The sequence below is a fragment of the Thermobia domestica genome, chromosome 5 (assembly GCF_964235325.1).
Source record: "Thermobia domestica chromosome 5, izTheDome1.hap1.1, whole genome shotgun sequence".
Lineage (NCBI taxonomy): Eukaryota > Metazoa > Arthropoda > Insecta > Zygentoma > Lepismatidae > Thermobia > Thermobia domestica.
This window is the reverse complement of record NC_137458.1, coordinates 20,533,266-20,551,408: the sequence shown is the minus strand read 5'-3', so window position 1 is coordinate 20,551,408 and position 18,143 is coordinate 20,533,266. Positions and strand designations below refer to the sequence as shown.

General features: G+C 36.5%; 1 protein-coding gene across 2 annotated transcripts in view; it reads right to left on the bottom strand.

Moving 5' to 3' along the window:
• LOC145685776 (uncharacterized) overlaps positions 1 to 18,143 on the bottom strand; it is a 100,521-nt gene that overhangs the window by 42,743 nt on the left and 39,635 nt on the right. For both annotated transcript variants that reach the window (XM_081758300.1, XM_081758299.1), the window contains exons 4-5: positions 15,501 to 15,566; positions 5,838 to 5,909 (exon numbers count right to left, since the gene is read on the bottom strand). In XM_081758300.1, the coding sequence (XP_081614426.1) occupies positions 5,838 to 5,909; positions 15,501 to 15,566 (138 nt within the window). The remainder of the gene's footprint in view (positions 1 to 5,837; positions 5,910 to 15,500; positions 15,567 to 18,143) is intronic.

The following is an 18,143-nucleotide window of genomic DNA, read 5'->3' as shown; positions in this document are numbered from 1 at the left end:
ACCGGTTCTACTCTGTTCTTGAAATGCTGATTCCATATCAGGAAACTATTTCCCGCTGCCTCTTACCGGTTCTACTCTGTTCTTGAAATGCTGATTCCATATCAGAAAACTATTTCCCGCTGTCTTACCGGTTCTACTCTGTTCTTGAAATGCTGATTCCATATCAGAAAACTATTTCCCGCTGCCTCTTACCGGTTCTACTCTGTTCTTGAAATGCTGATTTCATATCAGAAAACTATTTCCCGCTGTCTCTTACCGGTTTTACTCTGTTCTTGAAATGCTGATTCCATATCATTAGGCACGTAGCCAGGATTTCATTAAAAGGGGGTCCGTGACGAAATACTGCGGTTATCACACCAGGGGCTCGATCATTCTGAATTAGTTTACTGGAAACATATATTGGTTCGTTAAACCAGGATTTCGTAATGAGGAAGGGGGAGGCATGACATGAGATACTCTGGTTACACACCAGGGGCTCGATCAATCTAAACTATTTTACTGGCAACATATCCATATTGGTTTCTAAGAACAATAAAATGAGGATATGTTAGTATTTTAGTAACGAACTATGAAGAATCTCGAGTAAAAGAATATAACAAAAAGTATTGAAAAAAATATAATCTTCCGAGTTTTTTAAGTTCTGAGAGTCTATCTGATCGAACCGGTTTATCGATCGTCATTTGAAGTCCATAGGATTAGCATGGACCTAGATGGAATTCTGAATGCTCCATTACAATAATATCCATTTTCAATTTGATCCCCCCCCCCAGTTCTCTCCACACAAAGCTCCTCATAAGAAAGAGTAACCTAACGCTTGCTGTAGCTTTATATTTTTAACGCTGATGTTTCTTTTTCTCGTTTCTTTTTGTTTCATTCTTCCTTAATTTTTTTACATTTCTGGTTCCGAAGGGGGGCAAATCCCCCGGACCCACCCCTTGGCTACGTGTCTGATATCAGGAAACTATTACCCGCTATTTCTTACCAGTTGTACTCTGTTCTTGAAATGCTGATTCCATATCAGGAAACTATTTCCCGCTGTCTCTTACCGGTTCTACTCTGTTTTTGAAATGCTGATTCCATATCAGGAAACTATTTCCCGCTGTCTCTTACCGGTTCTACTCTGATAGTTGTCGACAGTCAGACGGACGGACATAGACGTTCTATAAGACTTCTATACTTATGCATAGCATTCTTCAAAACTTTAAAAGCGCTAACATTTTGTACGATGGAACATTGAAGGGCTCTATAACAGTAATAACACAATGCACATCCAAAGTATCTTACATGTTAGTGTCGAATACGTACCAATAAATTTACAAGGAATTTAAAATTTAGCCATTTAAAAAAGAAGTGTTTAGATGAATATTACATTTAAAGACTATACGTTCCCAATAGACGAGGAACTCATACTGTCATTTACAAGAATGTGACATATCATATTGTTCCGGAGACACGAAAAACTGTTTAAATCAAAAATATTGCTTAAAATATAATGGATGAATCAAGCATGACCCAGTTTCACAACTACTTCCAGCATCATGCATTTTCATAGGATTCCAAAGAATGCATGGGTCAAACATGACATAAGTTCGCCAGTTCTTCCACTATTATGCAGGGTGTTCAATATACAATGCAACCCGGAGTTTGGGATAGTAGGACTTTTGAATCTGAAGTGATACACAAATAATGGTTATACCAAAATGAAGTTTTGTTCATGCAAATATTTTTAAGCTTGGAAGCAACGATTGAAGTACACTAGGAATCACGCAGTATTGCCAGATGTAACCGAAGGTGCAAATCATTTTTTTTTTTTTTGCAAACATATAAATTGACTCATAACTCATACGCATCGACGTTCTGTCGTTAATTTTCAGTTTGTTTAGTTGGAGTAGATTGTGAACTATGGAGCAGAAAAAATAATTTTTCATTTCCACCGATAGCTAATCAGATGAGGCCTCTGTAAGGGGTAACTAGGGAAATCGAAGTTTTCATAAATTAACACTCTGAATTGACAACCCTGCTGATGTTTCAGTGCATTAAAAGGTGTGTTAAGGATCTGTCTACATTATGCAATTCCTGAAAACAATGAAAAACCAACTTTGAAATTATCATGATAAAATTTTTACTTACTTGCACCCGGCAACACTGCTATTCATTTGTATGGGTAGTGATGGGCAGTGGGAATATTCCCGGGTTTTTTCCCTGGCATATAAATTCCCGGGAAGGAATTTATTTTCATTTCTTTACTTTATCTTCTAATTTATAAGAACCATGTGTCTAATTACTTTATTTTCATTTATTATTATTTACTTCTAGGGTTTAAACAATTTGGAGATTAAAAAGATAAAATTCTTTGACAGTACTTTATATAACTAATAATATAATATTTTAAGTTCCATTTCCATTTGTACTAGAAAGTAGCCAGTATTAGTACTAATTTACAAATGATGAGAAGGAGCCAGTTCGTAAAGTAATGTAGACATTATGTAGAAATAGAGATGAAGTACTATTAATACACCCCGAACCACCGTTAGTAATAGACGTCGGTATGTCTCCTGTCTCTGACTCGAATTTCTGAAGGTGTACTCGGACTTCTCTTTCATGTGAATTAACGCATGAAATTTCGAGAAACAGGTAGGAAGAAAGGTCGTGTGTGGCAATGTTACGTGCTAAATTATAAAACTAGGTCAGTATCTTGCAAATATTGTGAACATAAATATGTATGTGCAAATGTGTCTTCTAAGACATGGTGAGATATGTGTCTTCTGACAGTTATTCAACGTAATTTGTTTATAACGTTTAAAGATTTAATATGTTTATAATATCAATAGTAGAGTCAAGTTTAGAAAATCCACTTACATTTAATTTAAACTGTTTAGCGGTGTAGAAGTATGTGGACTTAATATACCATTTTTTATATTATTTTTTTTACATATTTACTTGCACACAACATATTGTAAGTAAATATACATTTATGCGTACTCTCTAAATATAATAAAATATTAATAAAACAACATAATACCGTTCAGTATATACATTTTGAAGAATCCTCTCTGGACATAACAGTAACAATATACGGTGATAAGAAACGAATTTACCTTTGAAAACGTAATATAGTAATAGAATTCACTTTTCTTTGTGTTTGTACATAAATTCCCGGAATATTCCCATTTTTGGGAATCTTCCCGGGAATTTTCCGAGGGAATGTTCCCGAAAAATATCTTCCCGGGAATTTACCCATCACTATGTATGGGGCTATTTGAAGCAAGGGGTATACAAGAAAAATTCTCGAACTATTCAAGACCTGGAAACGAACATTCGCAGTGCCATTGAGAACATTAACATTTCTAATCTTCGTAAAGTTGCTGCCAACCTGGTGAAACGTGTGAACCAGTGTTTGAATCTAAACGGGGGACACTCCTAGCATCCGTTGTAAAGCTGGTAACTCATTTTGATAGTAGCAGTGTTGCCGGGTGTATGTAAGTAAACGTTTTATCATGATAATTTCAAAGTTTGTTTTTCATTGTTTTCAGGAATTGCATAATGCAGACAGGTCCTTAACACACCTTTTGATGCACTGAAACATCAGCAGGGTTGTTAATTTATGAAAACTTCGATTTCCCTAGTTCCCCCTTACAGAGACCTCATCTGATTAGCTATCGGTGGAAATGAAAAATTCTTTTCTCTGCTTCATAGTTTTCAAGCTACTCCAACTAAACAAACTGAAAATTAACGACAGAACATCCATACGTATGAGTTATGAGTCAATTTGCATGTTTTGCAAAAAAAAAAAAAATAAATAAATAAATAGATAAATAAATAAAATGATTTACACCTTCGGTTACATCTGGCAACACTGTGTAGTTTCCAGTGCACCTCAATCGTTGCTTCCTAGTATAAAAGTATATGCATGAACAAAGCTTCATTTTGGTATAACCATTATTCGTGTATCACTTCAGGTTCAAAAGTTCTACTATCCCAAATTCCGGGTTGCATTGTATATTGACGTTCTGTATTTCGGCTGAGTTTCAAAGAATGGATTCGTCAAGCATGACATATTTCCGGCAGTTCTTCTACCATCATGCACTTCCACAGGGTTTCAAAGAATAAATGGGTCGCATTACATACTTACAGCAGTATTTGTTTCCTCTGGGTTCCAAAGAGAAGTGTTACATATGGAATTTACAGTGGTTAAATTTTGCGTTGACGTATAAACATCATAATAAAAGAAAGAATAGAAATTTTCATCTAAATTTCTGAAACAAGTCACGTTTATTCCAATACATATTTTCGGTTATTATATTCTGAAAAACCAAAATGCGGACACCCTTCTATCTGGGTAACTTGTTATATAAATATTAACTTTCGACACAACAACCATAACTTTATCTTATACTTTTAAGCTTTCTGTTCAAACATTATGAAAGATATGTTGAAATATATGGAAAATAACTAAACAAGTGTACTTATACAACATCATTTACCTATTCATATTTTTCTCTATATTTCATCTTTTTTTTAACAATTCCTTCTTTAAACACAAAAAATCAAATATGTCTTTGCATGTGAAATATTTGAAATGAACAATGAATTACACTTGAGCTCAGAAACTACGAACAAATAAGAGAATTTCGGTAAATCTATGGGCACGGACGTATTTACTATCAAAATGCAGACATGTCCGCATATGGCTGCTTCTGGGCCCTGAGAACTTCCCTAACCTCTTGGCTCCGTCTGGACCCTGAGAGAAACGTAATCCTTTTCTCTTAGTTGTGTCTGGGTCCTGAGAATTCCTACCACTCTCTGGGCTGCGTCTGGGCCCTGACAATTTCTACCACTCTCTTGGCTGCGTATGGTCCCTGAGAATTCCTACCATTTTCTTGGCTGCGTCTAGGCCTTGAGAATTCATACCACACTCTTGGCTGCGTCTGTTCCTTGAGAATTCCTAATACTCTATTGGCTACGTCTGGGCCTCAAGAAAACCATACACTGATCTCTTGGCTACGACTGGGCCCTGAGGTTCTCTCGAACTTTTCCCTTGGCTGCGACTGGGTTCTAGGAAGGAATGGGGGCGCGGTGGCTCAGTGGTAGAGCCTTCACCTCCGGTACTTGGGGTCCCTGGTTCGATCACAGCTTGCGCCGTGTGGACTTTGTGGTGGACAAACACCGTGCTCGTGGGTTTTCTCGGGGTTCTCCACTTTCTTCATTTCATTCATTTCTCAAAATCACTGTCTCCTTTAGCCTAACCGGCATCACCGTGGGACGTAAAACTCAAAGATTTTTGGGGTTCTAGGAAAATTCTAATCACTTACTATTAAATTAAGGGACTTTATTAATCTTTGGACAGCCTTTGTTAACCCTTTTCTGCATGATCTTTTTTCTTTAAGCGAAAAAAATAATCAGTATTGGAAATCCTCATATGGGAACTTGAAAAATGAATTAAAACTTGAATTTCAGATTTTTCACTTAATTCCGACGAGAAATAAGTAAGTGCCATATATGACACACTTACAACTCACAAAGAACATGTCAGATTACACCAAAATCTCTTATTCATACACGTCAATATCTCACACAGCAGACAAAACAGTCATTTGATGCCTTTGATAAATCACAAAAAAAAAGCTAAAGTGAAAAAAGGGTAGGTGCCATATATGGCACAGCATGCGGTAAGGGGTTAAAGTATTATTCTGTTTTGTATCGTAGTGGAGTTCTATAATAAAACTGTTGTAGGAGAAAGTCCAAATCTCGTGTCTCTACCAACATGTTTTCCACAGAATATTACAATATAGATATAGATAAAACTGAAGAATTTTTTTTAAAAAAAAAAAACATACCTCAGCCCCAGCTGTCCTCAACTCACTGACTTTCTGAATTGCATAATCAACTTTGGCTTGGGAAACACGAATCTGGAAACAAACGAACAAAAAAATCTCTCATTTGATGTATTATAATAAAAAAAATATATGCAAACATGAAAATAAAGCAAAAATTATGTAAATATTAGATTTGTAATAATTTGTTTGCTTATTTATTCGTGTAATATGCTGTATGATCACTTAACAGGGCTAAATAATTTCATAACAACATCTCTAAATTGCATTATAATTTACACACACGATTAAGTAGGCTGTATATCCTCTATATGTGCGACTAGACTCTATTAGGAATTTCCACTAATATTTTAAATGCAAGCAAACTACCCACTCTTCTTATGGGGAAGATAGTTTCATTCATGACCCCGAAAACTATGGATTCGACACTAATATCTGTCATTTTAGATCATTTGTATATATATATATATATATATATATATATATATAGTGGCGTATTTAGGGGGTGGCTTCTGGGCTTAAGCCCCCCCCGAAATCTTACTTAGTATAGTAAAGTATAGTAAAGTAAAGTAAGGGGAAAAGCCATGTTGATTTGGAGAAATGCAAATTTTCACATGATTAAACACTTTTTCGTATAGTATGTATTCATATACTTTACACATTGAATTAATTATTGAAATAGGCCTATAATTTGTCATAACGTTCGAATTACCTGATTTCAAAATTGGAATTATTTTTGTTTCTTTCCATTTTTGAGGAAAAATATTAGTTTTCAATGACAAATTAATAATAAATTTAAATTGTTCGGATAGAACCTCTCCACATGCTTTAATAACGTAAGAAGGAATTCCATCTGGGCCACAAGATTGTTTGGGTTTGAGATGCTTAATAGCACTTTTAACCTAATCTGAAGTAACATAGTTAAAATGCAAAATATCAAGTTTGTGATGTATGTTCGGAAAATCTCCAAGAACATCGTTAATTTTATAACTAAAGTTGGTTTGACTGTAAACTGAAGAAAAATATTTTGCAAAACCGTTTGAAATATTGCCTTGAGAAAAGTTCTCGTTATTCAAAGTGAACACTAGATTTCTTATGTTATGTTGTTGTTTGGTATTTACAAATGACCAAAAACGTTTTATATTATCATTGACATTCATTTGGAGTTGTTCTATGTATTCATCATAAGCTCTATGTATAAGCTGTTTTAATTCCGACCTTAAGTTCCTGAATCTTTCGTCATAGTACCTAGAGAATTTACGCTTTTTAGCACATATTTTCTTAATTTTAATAGTTTGAATTATTTCTCTGGTAAACCATACCGGATACCTTGTAACATACCTTGTTTGTTACAGACAAGTTAATAGGCTCAATGTGAATATCAGATTATATTACTCATATTATTATCGTAATTTTATAATAGGGCAATTTAAAGTATCCTTATGTTTATTATTCTTTCGCAAACATTGCGTTGAAATGCAGATTTTGTTGTTTAGACGTTGGTTCTCTTAGTAAACTGCTCTTGAGTTTGTTATCAATGTTCTTCTTCTTCTTCTATTGAGTCGCCCATAGTAGGAGAATATACAGGCATAGGAGCATTACGGAATGAGGCCAGTTTATAACGTTGATTTATAGTTCAAATTAAGGTTGTAGTGTTCTTTCTTACTATATATTTTGTTCATTAATGTCTATATTCTATACGAATTATCTTTATTTTGTTTAATACAGCTGTAATAAAAAAAAAATCATCAAAATTTCCAACAGCGGGAAAGAGAGAGAAGCGAGGCGGTGAAACGACTGTCTTTATATATACTGTGTACTCTAAACTACGCCGGACAGAACTAGTGTTTCGAGCTTCTTTTCTTTCGTGAAAAGAAATGTAATTTGTGATGTATTAGAAGCTATTTCGTCGTCCTATTCTATATAATAAGATTCTCTAAGGATCATAGTTACCGACAGAGATATGGGTTTGTTCTAAATTGTGGACGAAAAGTGAGTAATTTGGATACGAAAGTGGAAATTGATCACGCACATGGTGATTCTCGTGTAAGCTGAACAATGGCGTAAAATTTATTATTTCTTCTGGTAGCAGCACTTCAGGTAACGTGACTAACTTTAAGTCTATCTACAATGACTGTTCTGCATGGGAGCATTGAAGTAAAGTGAACTTAACCTTGTTTTATTGGAAACTTCAGTAGTAAAACTCGAACTACAAAACGTCAACGGATATATATTTAGTTCAGTTAAATTATTCTGGGACACGAACATACTGAATGAAACTATTCTTTCTCCGTATTAACTACGGTGGTTTATCAGAGTTAAAACAAAAGCTACAGTTGTTTATTAGAGTTGAGGTAACGAAAGCACTGGTGTTCTTCAGAAGTACAAATTAATATTTGTGAGTACGAAAATGTATAGTTTACGAGTGTATCTTATACACGGCACAATGTCCGAGTAAAGAGTTCCTATGGGGGAAACCTCCTCCCGAAGGGGCCCGGCTTGTGCGCGGCCCCGAATAGTCTTAGCCAGCTCTCTCATTATGTAAGTTGTAAGTAGTATAAATCTCTCTCTCTCTCTCTCTCTCTCTCTCTCTCTGCTGTGAAGTTCATTAAGTCTGGGGTTAACCGTATTAAAAGTGCACGTGAATATTTTCTATTAGAGCTCCAGTTTGAGTAAATTTGAGTATAATATATATATATTGACTGTATTTATCAGTGTTTCTTGGTATATTGGTTTAGATGTTTATAGTAGTAAGGTTGCCAAGATACAGATGCTGTTCTCAGTAGTGTTTTTACGTTCCAAAGTTGTGGACATTCCAAGATATGTCGAGTCCAATCGCTATCTATTAGTTAACCGTCTGTCCATAAGAACATACGTATCTATCGTCCATTCGTCCAATATTTGTCTAGCTGATATAGAGATATACAAAGTCTCATCCAACTGTTCCCTACGAAGTGTGATATACTATCTTGTCCATTATCTATCTACCGTCTACTGTCCATACTATCCGTCCACCTTGTCCGCCCGTAAGGGAACACTATTACTAAACGTCCGAGTCATTAGTTGCTGTGTCTGCCCAGTGGATGTTCGGCTGTACACTTTATTATTTGAGTTGCTACGGCATATTAAGTTATGCGAAATGTGTGAACAGGAGTTCGATTATGCTGAAGTGGTGACTAAGACGTTAGGTGTACTATATTTGACTTCGTATAAATTTTAATGACATTATAATTGGTAGTAAAGTGCGCCCATGATTGGAGCTGCCGAACGGGGATGTCAGTAAATATTACCTCCGTTCCTATATTGATTGCGTTTCGGCACCTGAACTGAACCGGAAGCGGTAACATTTCTTTCAGCTGACGCTCGCTCAGGCGAGAATCACTCTGTTCTGTTATTATGTCGTGCCTATGACGAGTGATGTGAAATTCTTGAACTTTATTTAGCTTTCTGTGATTGCAGTATAGTTGTTTCTCTTAAGTGGGGTGACGAAGTGTCAGGTAATAGTTTCTAACACTTATGGTACAATCTACTTCGACTATTGGTTTATGGACAGTTTTATTATAAGAAAAAAAAGTGAACAATAAAATCTGATAATGGTTAATATTGTAAACAAATTGGATATGAGATTGACAGACAGAATTCTAAATGTGTTCTCTTAAAATTTTTTTCCCTTCACAATGTTATGATACTATAATGAATATACTGGCACCTTACGTTAATTGTAGTAGTGTGGTTAACTAACACACCAGTGCTAGTTGAAGCATTGTTAATAAATCGTATCTGAAAATGATTTTTTTTCCAAAGTATTTAATATAACTAAGGTAAAATATTCATCTATACCTACATATTTAAGTTAAACTTTGTTAAAGGAGTTGAATGGAGCTATTACTCTCTCTTCTAATCTGCATCCACCGGAGGTAAGTTTCTGGTTCTTCATTCTCTTTTTGTTTCGTTTTCGTTTATTATTTTTCCGTTGCGCGATAGATTCCCTTCTCGATTCCTTTCGAGGTTGCTAGGACTTCGAATCAGGGATCAAGAAGGTGAGTTCGAGGGAGGTGGTCGTTACGTATTGGCAAAAATAAAACTTCCCTTGAACTAGGCTTTTAGATTGTAGCAGTCGTTACAACCTAGACTTCCTAACTTGTGTACATATTGGTATACAATTATCAAAACATTTATAACCGGTTTCATCCGTACAACCGGCCCGTACGTCCATTTCACGTGATAACAGCGGACTGTGAATGTCATGACAGGCTGTGAAAGGTTTTTCTTAAGTACCTGCATCACTTGCACTGCAGTCACACAACTGTTCTGAGTGACTAGTACTCAGCGGAACCTCTCACTGAGGATTTTCATCCTCTTCGCCGATGTTTTTTTTTTTTCGTGAGTTTAGTAGTGGTCACTTTAGACACTGTTCCTTTCGACACACTTTGCAATTTGTCATGCTAGCACCACATAACGGAGCGCCAACCATTTTCCCTATTTGAAAATCAGAGGGATCGCCCATTTTCCATCCCCACCGTCTCCTCACTGCCGCTCTACCGCCCCTCGTTCAGTACGGAATTCACCCTAACATACCACCAACAACATCCCGAAGTCGCTGCCTCACTGCTACCAATCCAGACATATGTCGTATTTCCAGCTTAAGATGTTTCTATTATTTTGATAAACATAACCATCTGAAACTTGGTATGGAGCAAGTCAGAAATCAAAATGTGATTAATACATATTATATTTACAGATAGTTGGTATAAACGTACTATTTACATTAATGATATTAGGGAAGAACTTGTTATGACTATATGGTCAGCGTACGCGCCTTTTACGCAGGAGACCCAGCTTCGATTCTCGGTGGAACCTCATATGGTTCGGATCACACTTTAAGCTGTAAATTCAAGTCTTACAGAGGCTCGGTGCTGAAAGGGACGTTACATACAATCCAGCCATACAACCAAATAATCTGATTGCTATCAGAAACTATGTTGTGATAATAATAATAATAATAATAATAATAATAATAATAATAATAATAATAATAATAATAGTAATAATAATAATAATAATAATAATATAAAATAAACAATCGACAACCATTTAAAAATGTCATAATTTGTTCGCAAGTCATCTATAGAACATTCATTTTCAGCAGATACGACCATTTTATAATTCTAACTTTGGGCTAGGGGGGGAGAAGGCGATTGCCCCGATCGCTCCCGCCCCCAGAAGTGGAAACTTTCTTCTTTTTTATGTATAAATAAAACCCATCCCAAAGTTTGGAGCCCTTAAAAGTATAGTAAAATCGCTCGAATCGTTCCCATGCGGCTACAAAGGAAGCGGAACACAATTGAAGGAAACCGCGTGTTTCTTTGTTACATGGAAGGGATAATTCAACATGTCCTTCCAGTTGAGGGTGGCCTGCCAGTTGACCTGCTGAAAAAGAAAGCGATGTTGCAATTTTCACCCTCTTGCTTACTGATTCTTCAGTAGTCTTCGCAGAAAGACAGATTCATCTAGTTTTCCGTTACTTTTGTTTTCATTGCATCCTCCTCCTTCCGTCTTTTTTAGCTTGAAGGGCATAATTCTGGGTTGTTAAACTGAAATATTTCATTTAATTTGAATTCAATTTGGATATGTTGTAATGAAGAGAAAAAAAGAAATCAATCATTAGTTTCATGAAATGTGCTTATATTACTCTTAAATATAGCATATGGTTAATATTGTGTAACTTCCATAACGATAACGCTTGTACGAACCAAACATGTTAAGTGGTTCGCCCCTGTCCTTCCCCCCGCCCGCAAGGCATTGCCGCAAAAGAACGATGAGAAAAAATACAATCTTTCCTTGCCACTCCCAGAAATCCGTCCTTGACCGGCCCTGTCCATACTATTATACTGAATTCCTTTAATGATTGGTGTGTTTTATTATTATTATTATTATTATTATTATTATTATTATTATTATTATTATTATTATTATTATTATTATTATTATTATTATTATATAATGCATCCATCGATAATAAAAGTTTAGCGATGGCAACAACGTATTACTTCGACACCGAACACGTGCCGTTTATGGCTTATTTGTAGTGTTATTTATGAGGGCGGTTAGGGTAAATTTTCTGCTTGAGTACAAAGGAAGCCGATTGGGGACGAATAGAACGTCTCGACTATAGCAGTATGACAACCTACCGCCCTCCCAGAAGTCGGTCCTGGATCCGCCCCTGTTTGGGCTAGTAAAAATAACATTGTAATAAACGTCTAACACTATATGGAAATATAGAATTTTCCCACAAAGTAATGAGACTGGGTCTGCTAAAAAGAATTTATTGATTCGAAAGGTACGTATTCTTATAATTCTTCAAAATAATCTCCTTAGGCGCCGATACACCGCTGTCAATGCGATCCCTACGCTGCAAAGTCTCCTTGGAAGTCAGCTGCTTCAGAGACTCTGTGATAGCCCGTTGGATGGCGGGAACATCGTCGAAACGGTGACCTTTCATTCTTCTCTTGAGCTTTAGGAAAATAAAAAAGTCTGGTGGGGATTATATCGGGACTGTACGGCGGCTGCGGTAAGGTTGCAGCTCCTATCCGAGCCAGGTAGGTGGTCACAACGAAGGCGCTGTGGGCTGGAGCGTTGTCGTGGTGGAGCTTCCAGCGATCAGCATTTCCATTTGTGCAGGCGTGCAAAGACTTCTTTGTAGAAAACAGTGTTGACAGTCTATCTCGGAGTGACAAAAACTAAAAGCAGCTGTTGCGCCACGCGTGATCCCCACTGTGTCAGAGCTCAGACGCGATTACCGCCTGGCGCGTTGCTTAGCTTAGACCCCCACCACAAATCCCTCGCCAGGAAGCACGCTGCTGGGGACTGGAACGCCGCGCAGCGGTCAGTCTCATTACTTTACGTACAAACCGTGCACCAGAAAGGATTTCCCCTCTAGTTTAGTCTTCAATTGCATGAAAATGTATCCTGGTGTTACTCACAAAGAAAAAAATAACTCTCTACAAATCCTTAGATACTTAATGTGTATATGTATTGCACAACAGATCGGAAACTTCCTAATAATAATAATAGCAACATGTTTCGGATTAAAATACACAAGCAAACTTGATATCTCAACACTAATTAATTAAGAGACGACGCGATGAATGCACAGGTCTACTGCTTTGAATGGAAATAATTTTTCTTAAATTTCATTTTTGAATGCAGTTCAATTATATATGTACACTTTGTACTTCCTCATAACATTATTTACTTGAAATATTTTGAAATCTTATCACTGTTTCGTGAAATGTGTATGTGGTTTTCATTGTATATGTTCTTCCTAAAGATTTTGGCATTAAGTGGTAAAAAATATTAAAAAAATGTTTAATAAGTCATGTTAATAACCTTCTCACCGCGTTTGGTGCCCAGAAAAGCTAGTTTGATTACTAAATATGTGTTTAAATCAACTACAACATAAAATCTAAATAGGGAAATACTTCTCTGTGAGTTTTCACGTAGACAATAGCCTGAAACAAGGATACCTTGTCGCCATTCTTATTTAATTTTGTTCTGGAATACACTGAAAGAAAAAAAAAACGAAGAAAGTAACCAGGGTCTAGAGCTGAATGGAGCTCACCAGGTTATGGCTCTGCTGTTATCAATCTTATAGCAGATGATATGAGGACAATAGAAAGAAATGTCGAGGTTCTATCAAATGTCTGCAAGACATGGGTTTAGAAGTATATGCAGAGAAACTAAATACATTCAAATTCTCCGTGACTGTAATACAGCACACTATGGATATGCCCAACGAAGTGCAAAGTTTCAAATATATAGGATCAGCATTAACAAACTAAAAACATATCCACGAAGAATTGGCAATTCATGTCATTATTCACTTCAAAGTGTTTTGCCTTCGCAAATTCTCTCGAAAAATTTGAAGTTACATAAAATGGTAATTATGTCTGAGTTGAGTTGATTTTAAGTTTAACGTGCCGTTCAGCAGTGAGGCTATATGAGACGTGGATTAACGTGGAATCCGAACCACATGAGCTCCCTCCGAGAATCGAACGCGGGTCTCCCACACCAAAGGCGCGTACGTTAACCGCTTAGCTACGAAGGAGCTCAGTAAATATGTATGTTGTACTGTCTGGTTGCGAAACATGATCGCTTAGTTTGAAGGGAGAACGCAGACTGAAGAGTATTTGAAAATAAAATCTTGAAATTAATATTTATACCCAAGAGGATCGGGAATAAGGGAATAGCAAAAACTCCAAAATGCAGAACTGGATAATTTATATTGTTTACTAAATATTGTTGGGGTCATTAAGTTTAGGAGACTCAAATGAGTAGCCAGAATGGAAGAAAGTAGATGCTATTTCAAAATTTTAACTGGAAACCTAATCAGAAAAAGACTATTACACTGTAAAAAAAATCGTTGTGTTATTTCAACGACATACCTGTGTGTTAACACGATTGTGTTAAAATATAACACAAACAAGTGGTTAGAACAACTTACTCTCGATTTGCAGTTATGTGTCAAATGCCGGTATTTGAAAGGACACACAACCTGTGTGTTAAATTAACACAAGTGTAGAATCTTCGGTGTTGTTTTCTGCGTGATTGCCAAATATGTTGAGCATCTAATTATAAAGGCTTATGAATGGAAGCTACAGACAAACAGAGTAGAAAGAAATACTTAAACAAATCCAGGTATACGCAAAATTTCATCTCCCACATTTGATGCATTTATTGCTTCTTTTTCTAAGCGATTGTGTACTAGAAGTAACAAACGCATCAACTTTATTAGATGGCAACTGGTGCCGATCATTTGAAAGTGAATATGGAAGAACTATATAAAATAAAGTAAATAGACAGTCGTCATTTTGTTGTAAAATTACATGGCGAGCAGATTTTATCTTATCCCTAACGCTTATCATCGAATATACGTGGTTTAAAGGAGCACTCTGATTAGCCAAATTCAAAAGACCTCAACAATTTATCCCTCTACAAGCGACGTTTCCTTCATCGCCTCCGTAGCCAAGTCGAAAGAGCACGCGCCTAGTACTCGAAAGGTTGGTGGTTCGTGCCCTCCCCCAGCCACTGGAGTATTTTTTTTACTTGTTTAAAGTGTTTTTTTTTCAAGACTCAGCATAATGTAAACACATTACGCATATAGGCGATTTAACATATTTTGAGGGAGTAATTTTGTGGTTCATTAAAGCTTACGGCACGGCTCAACACCGGTTGTGTGTTAAAGACGTGTTAAACGCCAACACCGTGGGATATGTTTTGAACTAACACCGCATAGTGGTAGTCACGCTGGAACCACTGCTTTGTGTTAAAATTGAGTTGAATTAACAGAACCATTTTTTACCGTGTAGGAACATCTAGGCGCAGATAGGAGAACAATATTAAGATGGATCTCGGAGAAATAGGAATACAAAGTAGAAATTAAATCTGGTTAGCTAAGGATACAAGGTAATGGAGAGTTTATATGAGTCCTTTATTGAACCTTCGCGTTTCTATAGGCCATAGAGTTAGTTTATTTAATCTTTGTTGATCCAACTCTATGGAATAATAATGAAAAGCTCGATTTGAGTTTATCTGGCAAAAAAGGAAAATAGTAAAAGCACTAGACGACTTCAGAAGGAAAATAAAAGTTAGAAAAAAGTTACTCACCACGTGTTCCTTGTTAAATAGAGCTGCAGCCAATGATTCTATTTTGGAGTCACGTAACTCAGCTGCCTGCAAAGAAAATGAAAATATTTCTCAATGCAAGACTAAATATGATCTTTATTTATCTCGGAAACAAATACGCCATCGCAAAATTTTATTCCAGTAAAACTTCAAAGGACACACACACACACACACACACACACACACACACATATATATATATATATATATATATATATATATATATATATATATTTGGGTGTCCCTTATATTGGGTAATTTAGTTTTGCGATACGCACCCCCTCCCCCCCGAAATGTATTCTATGTGACCGTGAACACGCATTAGTGAAATAGCAGCTCTCTACGAGAACGTTAACCCGTGCCGACTTGACGACAAAGTCATGACATGTTGTTTCCACATTATAATATAATTTAGAAATTCCAACCGTGATAACGGAGAAACAAAAAGAGACAGAGAAACGAAACATTGCACGAGGCAACTAAAGAAAGGACGACATCTGCTCGTGTATGGAAGAACATCACCGGGTGAACAGTGTTGCCAACCCAACAGAAAGTTATGTTTTTGTAAATTAAATGAAGTAAATTGGATATCATCATTGGAAGCAACAATAAAAATAAAGACAAAAGCGATGGTAAACTCAGATCAGTGTTGCACACTTTTCGAGAAATAACGTGAAACATATTCAAACGCCGTTGGCGCATACAGGGAGTGAGGTACTAACATTTTGTACACCTTAAATTAAATATTGACAAGAACTGTTTAAGCTGACTCTAAGTCTAGAAGGGTCAGCTGAACAGTGTTGCCATCAACAAAAGAGAAAAGTTGAGTTTGGAAAAGGTACAATAACTCGGAAAAGGTCACTAGTGTTGTATGGTTTAAAACATATAACGGAAGGCGGTAAAGCATGAAGAGTAGTACCGTGGTTATGTAAGATCGATAAGTCACGTACTGACAGAGATATTCGGTATCTTCTTAAAGGTGAGACGTAAGGTTTGTAAAAGGTGGCAACGCTGCACAGCGGATTAGAATCCTGACAACCTGGTTAAAATATGAAAACAGTGTGCAATTTGCATGGGTTTATGTACTCGTAGGTGTTTGAGGTCGCTGATAACGATGATGACGTCGACAGTAAACAACCGACGCGGTGCAGCGTTGCCACCTTTATCAAACCTTACTTCTCACCTTTAACAAGATACCGAATATCTCTGTCAGTACGTGGCATTGATCTTACACAACCACGATACTACTCTTCATGCTCTACCGGCTTACATTATATGTTTTAAACCATACAACACTAGTGACCTTTTCCGAGTTATTGTACCTTTTCCAAACTTAACTTTTCTCTTCTGTTGATGGCAACACTGTTCAGCTGACCCTTCTAGACTTAGAGTCAGCTTAAACAGTTCTTGTCAATATTTAATTTAAGGGGTACAAAATGTTAGTACCTCACTCTCTGTATGCGCCAACGGTGTTTGCATATGTTTCACGTTATTTCTTGAAAAGTTTGGAACACTGATCTGAGTTTACTATCGCTTTTGTCTTTGTTTTCATTGCTGCTTCCAATGATGATATCCAACTTAGGTTATTCAATTCACAAAAACATAAGTTTCTGTTGGGTTGGCAACACTGTTCATCTGGTGATCTTCTTCCATACACGAGCAGATGCCGTCCTTTCTCGTTGCCTCGTGCAATGTTTCGTTTCTCTGTCTCTTTTTGTTTCTCCGTTATCACGGTTGGAATTTCTAAATTATATTATAATGTGGAAACATCATTTTATGACTGTCGTCAAGTCGTTTAACGTTCTCGTAGAGAGCTGCTATTTCACTAATGCATGTTTACGGTCACATAGTCACATAGAATACATTTGGGGTGTGTGCGTATCGCAACACGAAATTACCCAAAATAAGGGAAACCCCAATATACAGGTATATAAAATCTATACCGACCAAATAATCTAAAATCTAGTTCTACAAAGGATTATGGGTGGCCAGAAAGATTAATCTGGGCGATTTTTGGTGAGGAAATCAGGTCCTTTCACCATTGCCTTTAGTTGTTTTCTAGACTGTATAGCTTTTCGATCAAATAGATCCCCAATTGCTTCATTACGCTGGGCCAATACTGAAAATTATTTTGTGCCTTTATCAGCCATTCATTTAATATGATTCTATTTTGGTAATGAAGGCAAAGTGGTTCCGTTTTTGAAATTGTGGCATTCGTCTATACATCGGAACAAACACCACCGAACAAACTATGTATGAATTCATGAAATAGCCATTTCGGGGTACGGAACTCTTTCCGACATCTTGATTGGCTAATTGTTTGTTTCAGCATTCTTCATTGGTCATTTCACTCTCGATTGGAGAAAGTGTTGTCGTTACTTGTGTGACTTCCATTGACTTTGGATTTAGTTAAACGATTTGTTCTTTTTTCTAGTGGAACAACGGAACACGTGTCAACAACACAACCGCTACGCCGCCTCCTCGTCCAAAGCTTACGTGATCATATCAGCTTCCTTTTCTTTTCTCCACATTCGAAAACGTTTTATTTCCGTTTTCTTAGTTCTTCTTTCATTCAAGTCATTTCTGTTCCCCCTGTTCGCAATTCTTTCGGGTGATGGATGCTTA